The 16,070-nt window shown below is 42.2% G+C and overlaps 1 protein-coding gene across 8 annotated transcripts in view; it reads right to left on the bottom strand.

The window, feature by feature from the left end:
- Nucleotides 1-262: 262 nt before the first annotated feature.
- The window catches only part of nrxn2b (neurexin 2b), a 544,842-nt gene continuing 529,034 nt past the window's right edge, over nt 263-16,070 (bottom strand). For 7 of the 8 annotated variants that reach the window (XM_035149292.2, XM_047338920.1, XM_047338919.1 and 4 more), the window contains 2 exons: nt 12,392-12,470; nt 263-3,251 (listed from right to left, as the gene is read on the bottom strand). In XM_035149292.2, the coding sequence (XP_035005183.1) occupies nt 2,362-3,251; nt 12,392-12,470 (969 nt within the window). In that variant the 3' untranslated portion in view covers nt 263-2,361. The remainder of the gene's footprint in view (nt 3,252-12,391; nt 12,471-16,070) is intronic. The other variant, XM_035149298.2, reaches the window with a different exon arrangement.

Below are 16,070 nucleotides of genomic sequence, written 5' to 3'. Positions count from 1 at the left end.
TTCACTGAAAACTGTATTTCTGACAGTGAATGTACACTCTTCTAGTCAAAGCAATACTCTGCCATTAAGTGACAGTGACTGTAATTTCTAGGTTGCTAAAGCGGAGCTACTGTGGAATGATGAAATACAGCAGCATGTAGAGCATTTGAGTAGAATCTGAGTCTTTCAAATGAGTTTGATGTAAGTTAAAATTTTAGTCCAAATCATCAGCTTCAGAGATGAAATCAAGGGAGATGATGAAGAGACCACGCAACACAGGGAGTAAGAAGTATATAACCAAGTGTATTCCCTCTGTTAATGTACACATATTTAGAGTCATCTCACTGGAACACTTTACAATAACATTTAGAAAGAACAGGAAGATACTGGGAGGAGTACGGTTGGAATGGAGAAGGCGCGAAACCAGACAAACGTGGCAGGACAGTGAATCGATGGAGCCTGTCAAATGAAATGGTGGCCATCTTGTCTCCAGCCATATAGACAGAAAAAGGTAATAAACAAACGATGGAGGATGGGTTAAACCTGCTTACTCCACAGGGAATGAGGACATACAGAGAAAAAGGCAAAGATGGAGGATAAAAAATAGATTGCGAATGACAGATGAATTTAAAGGAGAACGTGTGGTTTCATTTGCTCAATTACCAAAAGAAAAGTACATAGACATTTTGGTTTCCCAGAATCATAGACATTTTTTTCTCCAAACAGGAATGATAGGAGGGAAAACACATTTCTCTTAGTAATGGAATGAGAGTCAAATATTTAGACATTTCACAAACTTTTTTCTGGATTTTTCTTTTCATTTCATGGTACAGTTTTCTTTTTTTAATAGAGTTGAGAAAATTGGAATACTAGAGTTCTTGTTGTACATCTTCCAGGGAACTGCCGTTCACCCTTGTCATTTGTGTGCTCTTCCCACAAAGTTTGCTTTGCCTTTTGGCTGCCATCAGTCCAGTCAGGCCAGAGAGGGGCAAAAGACAGTTGCTTTTTCAGCTGCAAGGTTTCTCTCTCCACAGTGGAACTCCAGCAAGAATCAACTCAGAATTTCCCTAAAATGTCTTCCATTTCTCCAGAGAAAAGAACCAAATAAAAAAAGAACAGTGCAAACCAAAGTGACTGAGTCTTGCAGCAAGGCATTGCATCAGTCATCCTGTTCCTGTTCCTGTTCATGAAAGGGTGAGGTCGGGGGGAGGCAGAGGACTTGGGTAGTGAGACTGTTCTGACGTCAAAAATCCTAAAGTCCATCTTCGCTGCGCAATATCAGCAAACTCGCACCTTTCCACTCGCTCACAATTTAGGTCCATAGGTTTCTGCAACGTCTATACATATATTTATAATTTTATAGAACATAGTTCATCTTGTTTGCTGGAGGTTTTTTCTGTTTTCCGGTGATTAGTAACTGCAAGGACGTGACAGTTTCTCTGCTGGCCCACTAGGGGGCACCTCGGAGCCCCAGAAACATATGACACAGATCTGCTGGAAAGGACGACCAAGGGGTTTTGGCCTCAACAAGTTTTTGGCGGCTAAACGTACAAGTTAGCATCCGTTAGGTTGGAGCGGTGGTATCTCACATAGTTGCTACGTTTAACATTGTTATGATCATCAATCATTGTCATATTTTTTGTTTTTTTAAACTCCACAGAAAGAAAAACAGTTTTTATCTCTTTTTCGTAAATGAATACTACATGCTTGAAACACGGCAGAGTTTACGTTGCATCAGCTGCATTAACGCCGTAGACAAGGAGAGAAACAGAGTGCACAGGCAAATGAGAGGAAGAGAGAGAGACATCTGGTGGTGGGAGCTGGATTTGGCAGTATTTTGATTTTACAGAGGGATTTCATGTTGCTAACTCAAGCCTAGTTGGAAAATATTAAGTTGATACTGTCTCAGGTGACGGCTTTCACCACAAGCTCACCTCAGAATGAAGTACAGACCCAAATACTGATGGTGGTGCTTTCCTACAGTACTCAAGATATTAAATAACCTGTCATATACTTATCCATAAATCACTGTTTTATCAGCATTTGGTACAAGGGTGTTGGCACAGTATTGAGATCTGAGGTGCGACAGCCTTCCCTAAAACATACCACGGTCAACAGTTCATAAGAAGTCTAGAGAATCAGAAAGTACTGAACACAACCACGATGTCACCTTGGCTTTTTTTGCTCCCTCTGAATAGACTGGAATTGGAACCATGAAGGGTCACCTGACAATACTGAGTTTATAATGAATTACCCTCTGTTATGTTCTCTCTTTCCTTTATACCGCCTGTCTCCCTCCTTCTCTCTCTCTTTCTCTCTGTTGTCTCTTTCCTTCTCTAAGTGCGTCTGCTGTCTGTCTCTGTGTGTCAGGGTGGCGCTCCCTCAGACGTAGTACTCTTTGTCTTTGTTTTTCTTGTTCTTGGTGACCGTCTTGGCAGTGCTGGGCTGTTTCTCCTTCACCAGGGCGCCGTTGCTCTGCGTGGCTGAGTTACTGATGTAGTTGCGGCTCTGGTCCACCTGGTAGGAGCCCTCGTCGCGGTTGCGGTACTTGTACATGGCGTAGAGCAGGATGAGGATACAGAGTGCAGCGGCTGCCACGATGCCTACCACCATTCCTGTGGTGCTGCTGGACTGCTGCACCTCCACAGCGCCTGGGAGCCCTCTCTCAGGAGACGTGGGATCTGGAGTGGGAACATGAGGGAAATTTGGGGGGTAGGTTATTCCAGGGACTCTACGGTGGCCCGGGTCTGAAGAGGGGTGGGCTGGCGGCAGCAGCACTTGGTCCCGGGTGTTCATTTTCCCAGCAGGGATGTTGTTGCTACTACTGCTGCCGCCAGCAGCCGGCTTGATGCGCGGGCTGAGTTGGTCGGGGTTGGCCGTGGGGGTAGAGGAGAGAGGTGGGCGGTGTGAGTTGGGAGAGCGGGAGAAATGGCGGTCGCGGGGGTTCTGGACGCCACCCTCGGCGGCCGGGGGAGGAGGGAGCACAGTCCTGTCGGTGACCAGGGGCGAGTTTTTGTAATAGTCCTCGTCATCAGACTCCGTCATCTCCCCCGAGCCGTATGCCGACACTTCGATGGTCTCCTCGCAGTCCTCCTGGTCCAGGGGGCATGGGGGCCGGCCGTTGGGCAAGGGGAGGGACTCTTTGGTGGTTTCGAGCAGGGTGAGGAAAGGGCGGTAGGTGGTTGGGGGCGGGGGGATTACTGGGTAGTGGGTGGCGATGGATGGGGGGTCTAGGGAGTCCACCGTTATTATTGGCAACACTAATTCACCTCCTAGGACAAGAAAGAGAGAATGGAGGGAAAGAGTGTCAGAGACCACCTGAGAAAGAGACCACCTCCAGTCAACAGAGGAAAACAGTTCAAATGAATACAGCAACACCAGTATTAGAACAGCACTAAGACTTAACATGAGGTTAGTTCTACAAGTTTAGACTGTTCTATTTAAAAAGTTAATAATCTGACTAACTCTGAGCTGAAATAAGCTACAAGCTGTAAGAAAATTCTCCATTACTCTGCTCCTGTTCTGACCTAACTCCCTAAACTTGACATGTCATATGACTAATACAGGATAAAAGCAGACTACAAATTACACTCAACAACTTAACATCTATTGTACTAGACAGCCTATCCTTCACTGCTAACTTTCCTGTCTTACCAATGCTTACTACACTAACGCTCACACGTTTCTGCTGTGATTGGTTAAATAAGATAGCAAACCACGAGGTTCAGGTCACTTACATCAACAAATTGGCCGCATGATTTTTGCATGAAAAAAAAATTACAAAAAGAAAGCTGTGTAAGATTGTTCTTGGATAGTGATAAACAACTTCCCCCCCTTGTTTACCTCCTCTCTTCTTGTTCTTTATTGGGTGTATATTGATAAGTCATTCAATGTGTTTCTATTCCTCAATTTCTTAAGAATTGGCTCGATCCCAATTTCCCCCTATGGTGGTTTCTAACTCTCATTTGTCATTGGCTTAATCTCTGTGCAAACCCTCAGGAGTGGCTGCAGGAAACCGATGCCCCTGCTTTCCAACCCAAACTCTCAGTACACATTACAGTACACTGAGACACACAATATTAAACACTGCTGCCCTCTTTTCACATGAGTCTCTGATGCCCACTTCCCTCCCAACCACCAGACATAAACATGGGGCAATCGAGCTCTTCCTAAACAGCCACCACCACTAGTGAACAGTTAAAATTGTAATCTAATTGTATCCAACTGTAAAATGAACACCCAGATTAGATAACGATTATTTGGATGTAGAATAAAGTCAACTGTAAGAAGGAGGAATTCTACCAGTGTATGGAAGCCCAACTGGGGTTAATGGTTAAATATATTGTGGATATATTAACAGAGCATGGCAGAATATCATTATTATACACTACATTTGAATTTGTGAGGGATACAGTCAAGGAAACATTAGAAAAAACATGGCAGGGGGGATTAGATCATGGCACATCTTGTTGGGAGAAAAAAGGGAAGGTAACAGCAACACATGACCAAAGAAATGCCAACATCACCAGCATAAAATCATGACTCTGGCTCTTTGTTCATTTGAAGAGGTAAATCAGTGTGACTCAGTGGGAGAGGGGTTGGGTCGGGCACTTCTGGGATGATAGGGGACGTTTTGGGGACTGTAAGAATTCCCCATGACCTTTAATCAGCTCAGCCACCCGCCCCTCAAACGGAGTCAGTTATACAACCATACATTTTCACTCAAAGAATTGCTTTGTTAAAAATGGTGATGCATTGAGTTAACAAAGCCCCGGCAACACATCAGCATATAACAACACACTTGACAGAAACAGGCCTTAAAATTAAGCAAAATGTCAGAGCTGTAAAGGAAATGAAAACTTAGAGGAAGAGTTGAACTTCTCATTTCAATGCTAGCGCTAGAAAGGATATAGTTTCCATGGCAATGCTCACGTTACTCTATCTCTATTATATTTTCTTTCTTTTTTCCTGTGTTTGAGGGCTGTGTTTCACCTTGAAGGCTGAGAGGACAGCAGAGCATGGTGGCACATTTAAGGAACAAAGCACCAAGCAGGATTTTGCAAGTTTAGTGCGTTCAAAAAGAAATCTTTGGTGGGTTGTTTTTTTAAATAACTTGTCAAAGTCAGAGAAGAAAGAGGAAAAAAAAGCACAGTTTTTTGGGACCTCAGAGATACGAGATGAATGCGTGACTGAGGGTGAGATGCTGCTGCTATCTTTACTTTGCCATCTGTCTGTGTTGCAGAGATGCTGAAAGTGCAATTTCAAGCTTTATACCTGCTGCTCCGAGTGCAGCCCACCCATCACTGAGGAGTTACCTCCACTCACTGCGTGCCCCACTTGAAGTACATGTGGTTGACATCCAGTATGACTGGCAGGCAGTGGCTACTTCTTTATCTTTGCCGAAATAGGAACATTTTGTTTCTCAGGAGGTTAATATTAATATCTTAAAAAGTATATGTACAGACAAATGACTTGAATCACTCTGTTGTGCCCTAGTGCTTAACAGCCAAAGCCTGGAGGCATCAAGGCATCCTCCCATATGACTGGCAGGCAGTGGCTACTGGAAAGATAATGAATCTCAGCCCTCAGACACAGTGAGCCACATCTCAAAACTGGAGGCAGTTATCGAGTGAACCATCTTTTCATTTCCTGTTGTGTGACCCAGACCTACAGCACCCATAGTTTAAACCAATCAACAACTTAGATTGGCTCTCCCCGTCCCCACGACTGCACTGCTTTCTGTCTGTATGCAGCTGTGATTGTTCAGTCGACACCCAGAGGCAGGCTCGCAGCAGGCTGACACAGTTTAGTTTGGGAGGGGAAAAATAACAAGTCACAAACAACACATGTGTTCACCTGCTAAAGCGCTGCCAAGAACCACACACTGATAGAAAAAGTGGGGAACATGATTTGTCACCGTGAGCATGAGGTTTTAAGGTATTTTTAACTCTTCATACACACTGCCATCAGCCTATTTTGCTTTAAAGCTCTTACTCTCAACTGAGTCACCTTGTGGTTTGAACCAAAACCAGGCGTGAGACCATTTTGGATGCAAATATTTGTTTTCAAAATACATACAGCGTGATTCCAGTGCGTGGGCGTCTCTTTCTTGTAACATTGTGCGAGTGTCGTTTAAGCGTTAAAGCGAGGGAGACTCTAAGATATTGAGCCTGATTGATTGAGTTTGACTCCAATGATTTGAACAGCTGAGGCAGTGTAACCACGTTTGGCCGACATGATGACACTTCTTCTTTATCTTTACGCACAAGGCTGCCAGTATGAGTCACCCCCCCCCACCCTCCTATTTACTCAAAAGGAGAACAGGGCAGATGGATACTGATGCATATATGTCGTTATTCTGCCGCTCATGTTGCCCCGCTCGCATCCATTTGAAATATTTAGAGCAAAAAGGTTGTTAGGAGTTTGATGATTCTGTAATTCAGCTTTGATTAGGCTGCAGATGGAAAATCCAACAGCATGTCAGAGCACAATACATTTTCCTTTGCTTGCTTTCAAATCATGCCACAGTAGGTACAGTTGTGGCCATTATCATCTGTGCTACAGGAAGAAGAAAAAAAGCTGCTGCTTCTTCATACATGTAATCCCATAAACTGCTGCTGTCGCTTTCAGGCAAAGTGAATTATAGAGACACAAAGAAATCATGCCCTGCTCATGTGGTGTCTCATACTGGCGACAGTCAGAGTCACCTCCCTGCTGCTCAGTAGCACCTGGACCCACCATATAAAGCTGGCTGGATTTGTTGTTCCTGCCAGGCTGTGTCTCCATCTCATGATGATGTGAATCTCCGACATGCACAGAGAATTTCTACCTGATGCAGAGGTTTCAAAATCTACTGCTTTGCACCTGCTTTGCAGTGGCCCTGTTGCTGCAGCTTGTTTTTTTCTCCTTTACGCCGGATGCCTTTGAGTGTATTTGTTAAATTAAATAAAAGGGTCATTTTGGCATATTTTAACAGAACCACTGCTAAGCTAACTGGCCTCTGGAAAATACAAGTGATAGAAAATTGAATAACTAGGTTATCAGGGTTCTTGCACCATTTTTAAAGACATCAATAAATGTAATTTAAGACGTCAAAAACATTTAAGTAAACCTATTAATAAGCTTAATAAGATATCAGAATAATGACATTGAGTGAGGGAAACTGTTGGAGCTATTTACTGTTTTCTTAAGTGTTTAATAGTTGAACATTTGTTTATTTAGTTTTTGTTTCATTTAATATAACTAGTTAGATTATGCCTTTATAATAATAATAAACAATAGTCATATTGTTTTAGGTATCTTTAGTTACTTTTGATAGTTTATGCTTTTGTTTTGAAGGTACTGAGCACCAGGTGATATTATGGTTAGGCAGGTGTAAGCAGCCAGGCACCAGGGAGGGTTCATTGTTGTTTACCAGGCCAAGAGAGACAGAAACTCAATTGCCCTTTGTTTGTTTGTTTGTTAGAGCCACCTAATTGCATTACATCGTGCCTGTACTGTGTAATGACAATAAAGTGAATCTAATCTAAAGCTTCATTGACTTTACCATGAAACTAGTTTTCAAGCACATACCTATTATGTAAGTGCTCACTTACATCGACCACACAAGATAGTTCTGGTTTACCACGGCAGGCCAAATGGATTAACCCAGGCTACCTACCAGAACTGCCAAGGTAACGTTAGTGTCTATCAAAACCAGTCAGCATCACTTGTGAGATAACTTTAGCTTCTGTGCACAAGCTGCAACCGGCAGATCTCTTGAGTACTGGTGGTGTTTTCTCTAAAACTACAGTGTAGCCTAAAGTAATATAAATGATACATCACTGGGTCTAACTGCTTCTTTTGTGAATTTGCAGTCGTTTGATTGTGTTAAGAAACTTAAGCTGTTGAATGGTGCACACACTACAGCTGACATGTGGAGACATCACTGTGAGCATTACAGGGCTCATTGCAGTTCCGTAGCTGACCACTGATTTGTAAGACGGGGAATTGTGTGGTGCTGTGACGTGCACTGCCCATATGAATACTTAACATTACGCTATTAAAAACATAAAACTGGCAGTGTCTCAGGACTAACGTTTCCCAGATGTTTTTGTGGTAGGACACTGTCGGGATCATTTTCCCATCAGCCTTAAATGCACCGACTGCAAATGCAATACTTTGCAGCACATTTATGGTCAATTTAGGACAATTTAAGACTATTTAAGGAGCTGCAGGAACCCTGGTTATGTGGTTCATGCAAATTGTAAACCAGTGGGTTTTTTTTCACCATAGTCATGGGAGAAACTATGATGTGTATTTACAAGTTGAAGTGTGAGTAGAAAGCCCCCCTGCTGAGAAAACAGGGGCACACAAACACAATTTATTATATTTCTTTCATACACTGCTTTGTGTTAACACCAGGTTTTAATTATTATTTCAATAAGATGTGTTTTGAAAATAAATGTTTACAGGGGGATTTAAACAAACTTCCGTGTATTTAACAGTAGACTGAGCACCAGCCTGTGTATTTCTTTGTTTTGACTCACCTGTTGTAATAACTCCCCTGACTCTATAAACTTATAATCCTTCTCTTTGTTAATGTACCTCCAATGTCTAAGCAGTTTTAAGCAGATTTAAGTTTTATTTTTGCTAAATTATTTAATTTGTTATCAAAATTGCATCTTATAATGTATTAGTTAGTAATAAATAATGAATTAAGATAGGTTGATAATTTATTAATGACATTTGAAATCAATTAATTATGTTTATTTTTATATCCTGTATTATTCCTTATACTACCCTGTTTTAGAATTCATTAGCTATTTTTTTCTTACACATTCTAAACCACTTAGTTTATTTTTATTAGTAATTCATAAAATTCAACCTAAACTCTGATCATAATTTCCACACAACATGATCAAATGTGAAGAATGTTTAAAAATGAGAAGACTTCCTCTGAAGCATCGAACCTGTGGAACCAAACCTCGAACCTGTGGAATTTAACTTCTAACCTGTGGAACCAAGCAATCAACCTGTAGAACCAAACATCTAGCCTGTAGAACCAAGTATCTAACCAGTGAAACCAAGCAATCAACCTGTGGAATTTAACATCTTGCCTGTAGAACCAAACATCTAACTCGTGGAACCAAACATCTAAGCCACGGAACTGAATTCAAACCAGTGGAACCAAACATCTAACCTGTGAAACAGAGATCATTTAAGAATCACACTGATGGATATCTAACACTGAAACACATCTCTAAACATCTCTTAGTTGCAATTGTTGCCCTAAAAAGAACATTCGCAGGTTCTTTCTATTGCGATGACTGTGTCTGATGAATTATTGAGGAGCTCCTCTAAGCTCTGATCTTGTCACAGTAAAACCCATATAGTGCCTCTAACATCCTGCTGCTGATAAGTAGCTGGGAGGAATGCAAGAAAGAAGGAAAGTGAGGTCGTGCTGAGGTAGAGAAAAGACCCGAAGTAGAACATTGAGATGAAGAGATTTAATGAGCTCATATTGGAGGAAGAGATGTTGATATCATTTCTCTGTCTATGTCACAATTATTGTCTATATATGCTTTTAATCTAAGTGTGTTCATGTGAACATACAAATAATGTATCTATCTGAATTTCTGTGTGTGGGTGTTCACTTTGTTACTCCATACCCACTACATTCTTCAACTGTAATCCAGGTTCCCACTTCCTGGGTCTGGTCGCTCTCCTGACTCATTAACAACGCTGGAGGATCCACACCAAAGCCTTAAGTGGGTGATGTAATTAAGGCTTCCTGACAAAGTCAAAGTTTAATTAGCCTGGTGGGAAACGCGGGAATCGTTCACGCAAATTTCACTCCGCTCACACTCTCAATTTCGCATTCCTCTCCTCGGCTTCCTCCTTCTCTTCTCTCAGCAGCTCTGTCTCTCTCCTCTCCCCGTTTCTCAGTTCTGCTCTGAGCGCAAAGGAACGTGACACAAATCTCAATGAGGCTCAGTCCCTCACAAACGCAGTCCTTCCAGCTCTTTCCTGATCATCGCTTCCTCTGGTCATTTTCTCCATGCCTCCCCTGCTCGGTCCATTTTGCACCCACTCTGAGCCCGTCACCGAGCAAGCGGCCGCGGCTGCCCTGGAAATCATCATCTCAGCTCTTCACATCGAGGGTCATCACTTAGCACTAGGCAGTTAAAAAAAATCCTGGAGCAAGATGGAGTCGCAAGAAAATAAGTTGCATGCCTGGCATTGTGTGAGGTAGTACAACAGCTGCAGGTAGACACATCTGTTCAGCAGACGGAGCTCCACTGGCTCTATAAGAAGGTGGTGTATTGATCCCCATGAATTCCCAGCAGTCATATCTTGCTGGGCTTAATAGAAAATCCACAACTGTGCTTAACATTTTTCCTCCTTCCTGAGGGCACTTCAATAAGCTCCATTCTCACATGTAATTGAAAACACTGGGAATCGCTGCTGTCACACAATGACTACAGGCCTGTGTTTGCGGAGCAGTGATGGAGAGGGGACATGTTTTACGGACAATGTTGATTCCTCTTTCCTTGTCCACAGTTCTCACCCAGGCTTATCCGACCCGCTGGTGCACCTTGCAGGAACTCCGGTGTTATCTGGAAAGTGTGTACGGAGCATGTGTGTTTGTTGTTTCTCAGGAGAAATGGCTGCAGAGAGAAAACTTCACTCCCACAGAGTGAGAGAGACAAGAGTCTGTCTGGAAAGGTAAGCATGTCTGCTGCTCTGTGTGTGTGTGTGTGGGCACGAGAGAGAGAGACAGAGAGGGAGAGACTTGCATTTCCCCACAGGAGATTAATAGCATCCACTGAAAAACTCTCATTTCTGTTTTCGATAAGAAGGGAATTGAGCCTCTATTTCTGTCCCAACCACCTACAGAGACCACAGGGGAATGCCACACTTGAGCTCAGATCAGGTTCTCCTCACACCAACATACTGATTACTGTAATCACTAAAATATGCCATCAACAGTCCAGCAAAACCTCTAATCCCCATCCCTACAACAACTTCTTCAAATTGACTAACAGAGTGAAGCGTTTTTCACAAACAAAGATATTATGGTTATTGTGACTGTCCGCTCTACCCTCAGGACCATCACAAGAAATGTCCCCAAACCCGCCTTGGTGGGTCCATGCTAAGATTAGTGAGAGATACTTGTTATTTGCCTTTCTTTTTATTTTGTAAAACCCTTTGAATTGAGCCCATAATAATCTCTACAAACTGTTTTGCTGGGTTGTCCTCTCCCGCAGCAGTTGCTACCCAGGTTGTGTCTATGTGACTTGTCTGCCTCTTTTCTGTTTACTGTCCAAAAATGTAAAATAAATAATACTGATTTAAATAACACTTGAGCTTTGGTTGTAACTTACAAAGCAGAATGGGAGGAGGGCTCATGAATCTCATAATATTTAAGGTTTGATTTAATTATTTCTTCCGTAATCTCCTGTTATAAACCACACCTACCGTTGCATGACCCAATCAAATTTAATGATCTGACAAACCTCTCTTAAAACTAACAGGATGTACATGTTCACTTTGAGGTACTTCACATTACTGATGATAAGAATAGTAACTTCTGTTTCACTGTGACTTAAAAAGTCAGGTCTTCAGATTGAATCTAATATTTAAGTATTTTTCATTAAAGTTGCTAGTTTTTAATGATTTCTTATGCCTAAGGTCGTATTACTGCATATTCAGAAGAATAACATAACAATATATTATAATCATAGTTTTCATTGAGGCAATTGTTTTTATCTCTATCCTACCCACACCAGAGTTAAATCCATTACGCTGTCAAACAGGATCTTTCAAGATAAAATATCATTAACTATGGATCTGTGTGTCTGTGTTTGGGAGCTGTTCCTTTAGAGGCAGCAGTGATTTGAATCACACTGCTTCACTGTGTGGGATTCTTGGCAGTTTTTGACCGTGGTCAGCTTAATAGAGCTAGAAACCACAGAGGCAGGGATTTAGACACGTGGCCTTTAACTTCCACCTCCTGTCATGGTGTCAGAACATTGCTTGACCCGCTGTTCGTACTAACAGCGCCTCAGCCGTCGGGCCTGCCAGCCTACAGCTGTGCGCTGCGCAGAACAAGCTGCGTTTCCACGTTGAAACTGTCCTGCCTTGTTAAAGTCGAGGCAGGAGATCGGTGCAACAGCTGGGTAAATGCCAGATAATACCACTTGGCTGAGCACTTGATGGAGCGCAGTGCTGAAGACTGCCTGCTGCTTTGAAAACCAATAAGAAAGGAGTTTGGATCAAACAATCAGAGCTGCATACAGAGGGCTGTGCAGTCATCAAGTGTCACATGAAAGTGCAGTAAGGAGCACAGCATTTGTCTACGTACGTTTCTAGACTGTGCTTTGTTTTTGTACCAAGCACAATGAAGACAGAACTCCCTGAGTTGACTCACCATTTCCAGGCTCACACTCCTCCAAATCTTCGTCATCGCTAGGACACTCAGCTGATGCTACCAAAATGTCATCCGCATTCTAGAAGAACAGATACAGGGAGGAAAAGGACACAGAGTCAGGACACATTTTATTTGTGGAGAGGATACACAGAACATCCAAGGGGATTAAGAGCTTCAGGCAGCCACAGTGAAGATCCGTGGCTCCTATGATACCTAGTTTCACACAAGCTTATACAGCCAGGAGATACCTTTTTTTTTTTTAAATCCAGGGGAGGAATATATTTCTCTGGTTACAACATGAAGTTTTTTTGTTTAGCAATTTGTTAGAAGTAGCAAATGTGCTGTGGAGGTGGGGGGGCTTTATGATTAAAACCTGTGTGTTTATAGTCAAAGAAGCTCTTTCTGGACAAAAGTAAAAAACAGCATTAATTCTCCATTGAATAGACACAAAATATTATATATACCAGACTTTTCACATACACAAGCAGAGCTGCAGGACCCAAATGAATGTTCACCATGGGTATTGTAAACATAATAAATATGAATTATTTAAGGTGGTTATTAATTTAGTCAATGCAGGTTATCTTGGGGTCATCTGAGAGCAGTGACACTAGGGGACCTTGGCTGAGTTGTTGTGTTTATTTACTGACTAAACTGCACAGCTCTAATTGCTAGTTCACAGCTGTACCGCAAACTTCTAACTCTGCTCCAAGTTACTAAGCTCACTGAGACTCACAACCAACGCACTGAACTCTCCCTTAAAGGAGCTGCGCTGCATGTGTCACAATATCCTGACTCAAACTTTTTTCAAACGTACTGCATGAGATGATAAATCACAGTGTCATTTGCTCGTTTACTTGCTTCTGCTGCCTCCCAACACTCAGGAAGAAAAGACTGGTGGAAGTTATTTTACAATGCACAAGTTCAGTTTCCACATGCATCTGTGCATGTGTATAATAATATGTGCAATATCATGATTGAAAAAAGAAAGGTGGAAGCTCAGTCAAGGGCAGCTTGTCTGTACTTAACCAGTAGCTAGTGGCCAGTCACTCAGAGATAGTAGCTGTTATCCTCAATGTGCACGTAGAAAAGTAAAAAATATGCTGTGTGTATATATGAATAAATATACACACACTTTCCTTTTTGACCTACAGTTTGCAGACATTTCTCTTCACCTGATGCAAACAGATTACAACTGACAAGGTGGTTCAAACTTAGAAGCCAAGGTTTGTCCTCACTCCTGCATGACTCACACAGCTGCATGTCTAGACACCCGAGTCTCCTCCCTGCCGCTATCCTCATTCTCCACTTGTTATTCAAGATGGGGTCATCTGATAGAAAATGGAGCCTTTATGAGTATAATTGATTCAAGAGACACACTGCTACGTAGTCGTCTCTGTTATTTATCCATGACCTGGCTGTAATCAATCCTAAATTGAATTGTTTGAGTTGGAGTGTGTTCAGCTCACCTGGCTCTGTCAAATGGGCCTAATGACCCCGCCTCAGTTACTGAGCAACATCCCAATAAACATGCACTTACAGTTCTAGTCCATCCATGCAATCAGTTCCCTGAGTCCATATACTGCCGCACATAATGCATCCCTGAAAAAGGGCACTTTTTTAAATCAAGCACATCGGACATCAATAAATGTCCAAAGCACGTTGTGTTTGTGGCGACAGATGTTTTAATATTTTTAACTCAATACAAAATTACTCATTTTTGCTGGAGTTGTCACAGTTGTAAATTAGTTCAGTATCTGACACACTTGTAAACCTCAATTCGCACCCTCCCCCTCTTGAACGCCCACAACAGCAGCGCTGAGTGTAATTCACTTGAAGGGAAATTGTCCCCTGAGGCCCACTAACGCAGTGCACTGCTGAAGGAGTAGCTCCGAACTCCAGTTTGACTCGGTCAGAACTCTCCAAGTTGAATCTACTTGCATCCATCCAAACAAGAGAAACACCTGGGACGGCTCTCGACCTAAGACAGCAGCAGCGCAGGCGCAGCTTGTGATCTTAGTTTTATAACATCCCGACACCAAATTTGGGTCAGAGCAAGACAAGTGATGACTCCAACAGTTTCATGGAAACCCACAGTATCAGGGGGTGAAGAGAGGGGGAAAATAACATACCCCCACACACTTACATCAAAAGGTAGATCTTTTATTCTAAGCATCAAAGCGCATTATTCCACTATGATCAAAGCTACAGCGCGGCGGGTTGCTCAGAGCTTTTGGAGAAATTGAAATTTGGGTTTCCGCTCGCTTGCTTTCCGCCACCCTGGCCCGTCTCCTGTCTCAGAATGTGTTGGTGGTTGCTGGGGATATTCATTAGACTGCAATAGTTCCTGTTAGCTTTGCCTACTGCGGTATTAAGCATACTATTACTATGTTTGCTCTAGCACAAAATTACACCACAGGCTCCATATGATAAGATATTGGTGTGAGCTGGAACTGCTAATTATTACTGCTTTCTCTTCTAGTTACCACACACTCACTCTTTTTCTTTTAATCCTTTATTCCTCCTCTTATTTGGGCTATGGTATATGATACACAACTCGAATAACGAATATAGTGAGTTATCAGTTTTCTGCGACATACTGTGTACTGTATGTGGAGGTAACTCAGTAAGAATCTATATAATGGCTGACTTTCATCAAACAAACCTATCAGCCACATAGGGTTATCTAATCATGTTGGGTGTATAATACAAAGTCTGACTTCATTACTGTCAAATTTAAACAGATCTGCTATTCTCTCTGCTTCACAGTTCCTTTGTATAAACAGCCGAACCAATCAGAGCTTTGTAGGTGGGATGTCAAGGACGTCATCTTTCTTTGCAATTAGCGACAAAGAAAGGGAGAGCACAAAGCAATCTGAATCTGCATATTTCTTGGACTGCAACAGTGATGACTAACACAAGATTGGAAACAAACGTCTCTCTTGATTGTAGAATAATGTCGAATAACTGCTCCACAAACTGATCATAGAGAGTGACTAAGTTGTGTCAGAGTTGTGATGAAGGAGGGATACTGGTTCCCGAGGTGTTATTCCCAATTCTAATTAAAACGGGGGGTTTAAAGTTGTTTAAAAAAAGAGATATCCTCAGTGTTATGTAACACAGAAGCACAGAGCTCTTCCAGATATTGAAAGGATCACACAGACATCCGTTTGAATTAACTTAACTTAGTTTCTCAGAAATCTTGTGTCATTCTGGTTGAATACTACAATTTCCATGGGACTCTGCAGAGTAGAAGCCAGTCAGAGTCCTGCATTTGAAAACCCTTCTTTTCATTTGGGAACTAAACATGGCACCCTTGTTACTGAATTCATCTAAAATTAAACCAGATTCTAAGAAAACAAATGGCTTTAATCTGCAGACTGCAGAAATTCCCCTTGTGAGTCAGAGTTATTGCCTCCCCTGAAGTTTTTGTACACAGAGAAACTTTTAGTTTTTTTTAATCAAAGTACCACATGTTTTTCGAACACAGTTGTTCATCTTTTGGCCTGATGATTAAACCAATTTCATGCCGACCCAAGCTGTCTGCACAGCTACGATACACTCCATTGCTGCTAAATACCCAATTTTCTTCTATTTATGACAAACTCCGTTTGCTGCCGTGAATGTCAAAACAAACAACAGTACTTCCTGTGCACCACAGGATTTTTCCCAGGACAGA

Source organism: Hippoglossus stenolepis, chromosome 23, assembly GCF_022539355.2.
Source record: "Hippoglossus stenolepis isolate QCI-W04-F060 chromosome 23, HSTE1.2, whole genome shotgun sequence".
Classification (NCBI taxonomy): Eukaryota; Metazoa; Chordata; class Actinopteri; order Pleuronectiformes; family Pleuronectidae; genus Hippoglossus; species Hippoglossus stenolepis.
Note: the sequence above shows the minus strand (reverse complement) of the source record. Positions and strands in the feature narration are given on the sequence as shown.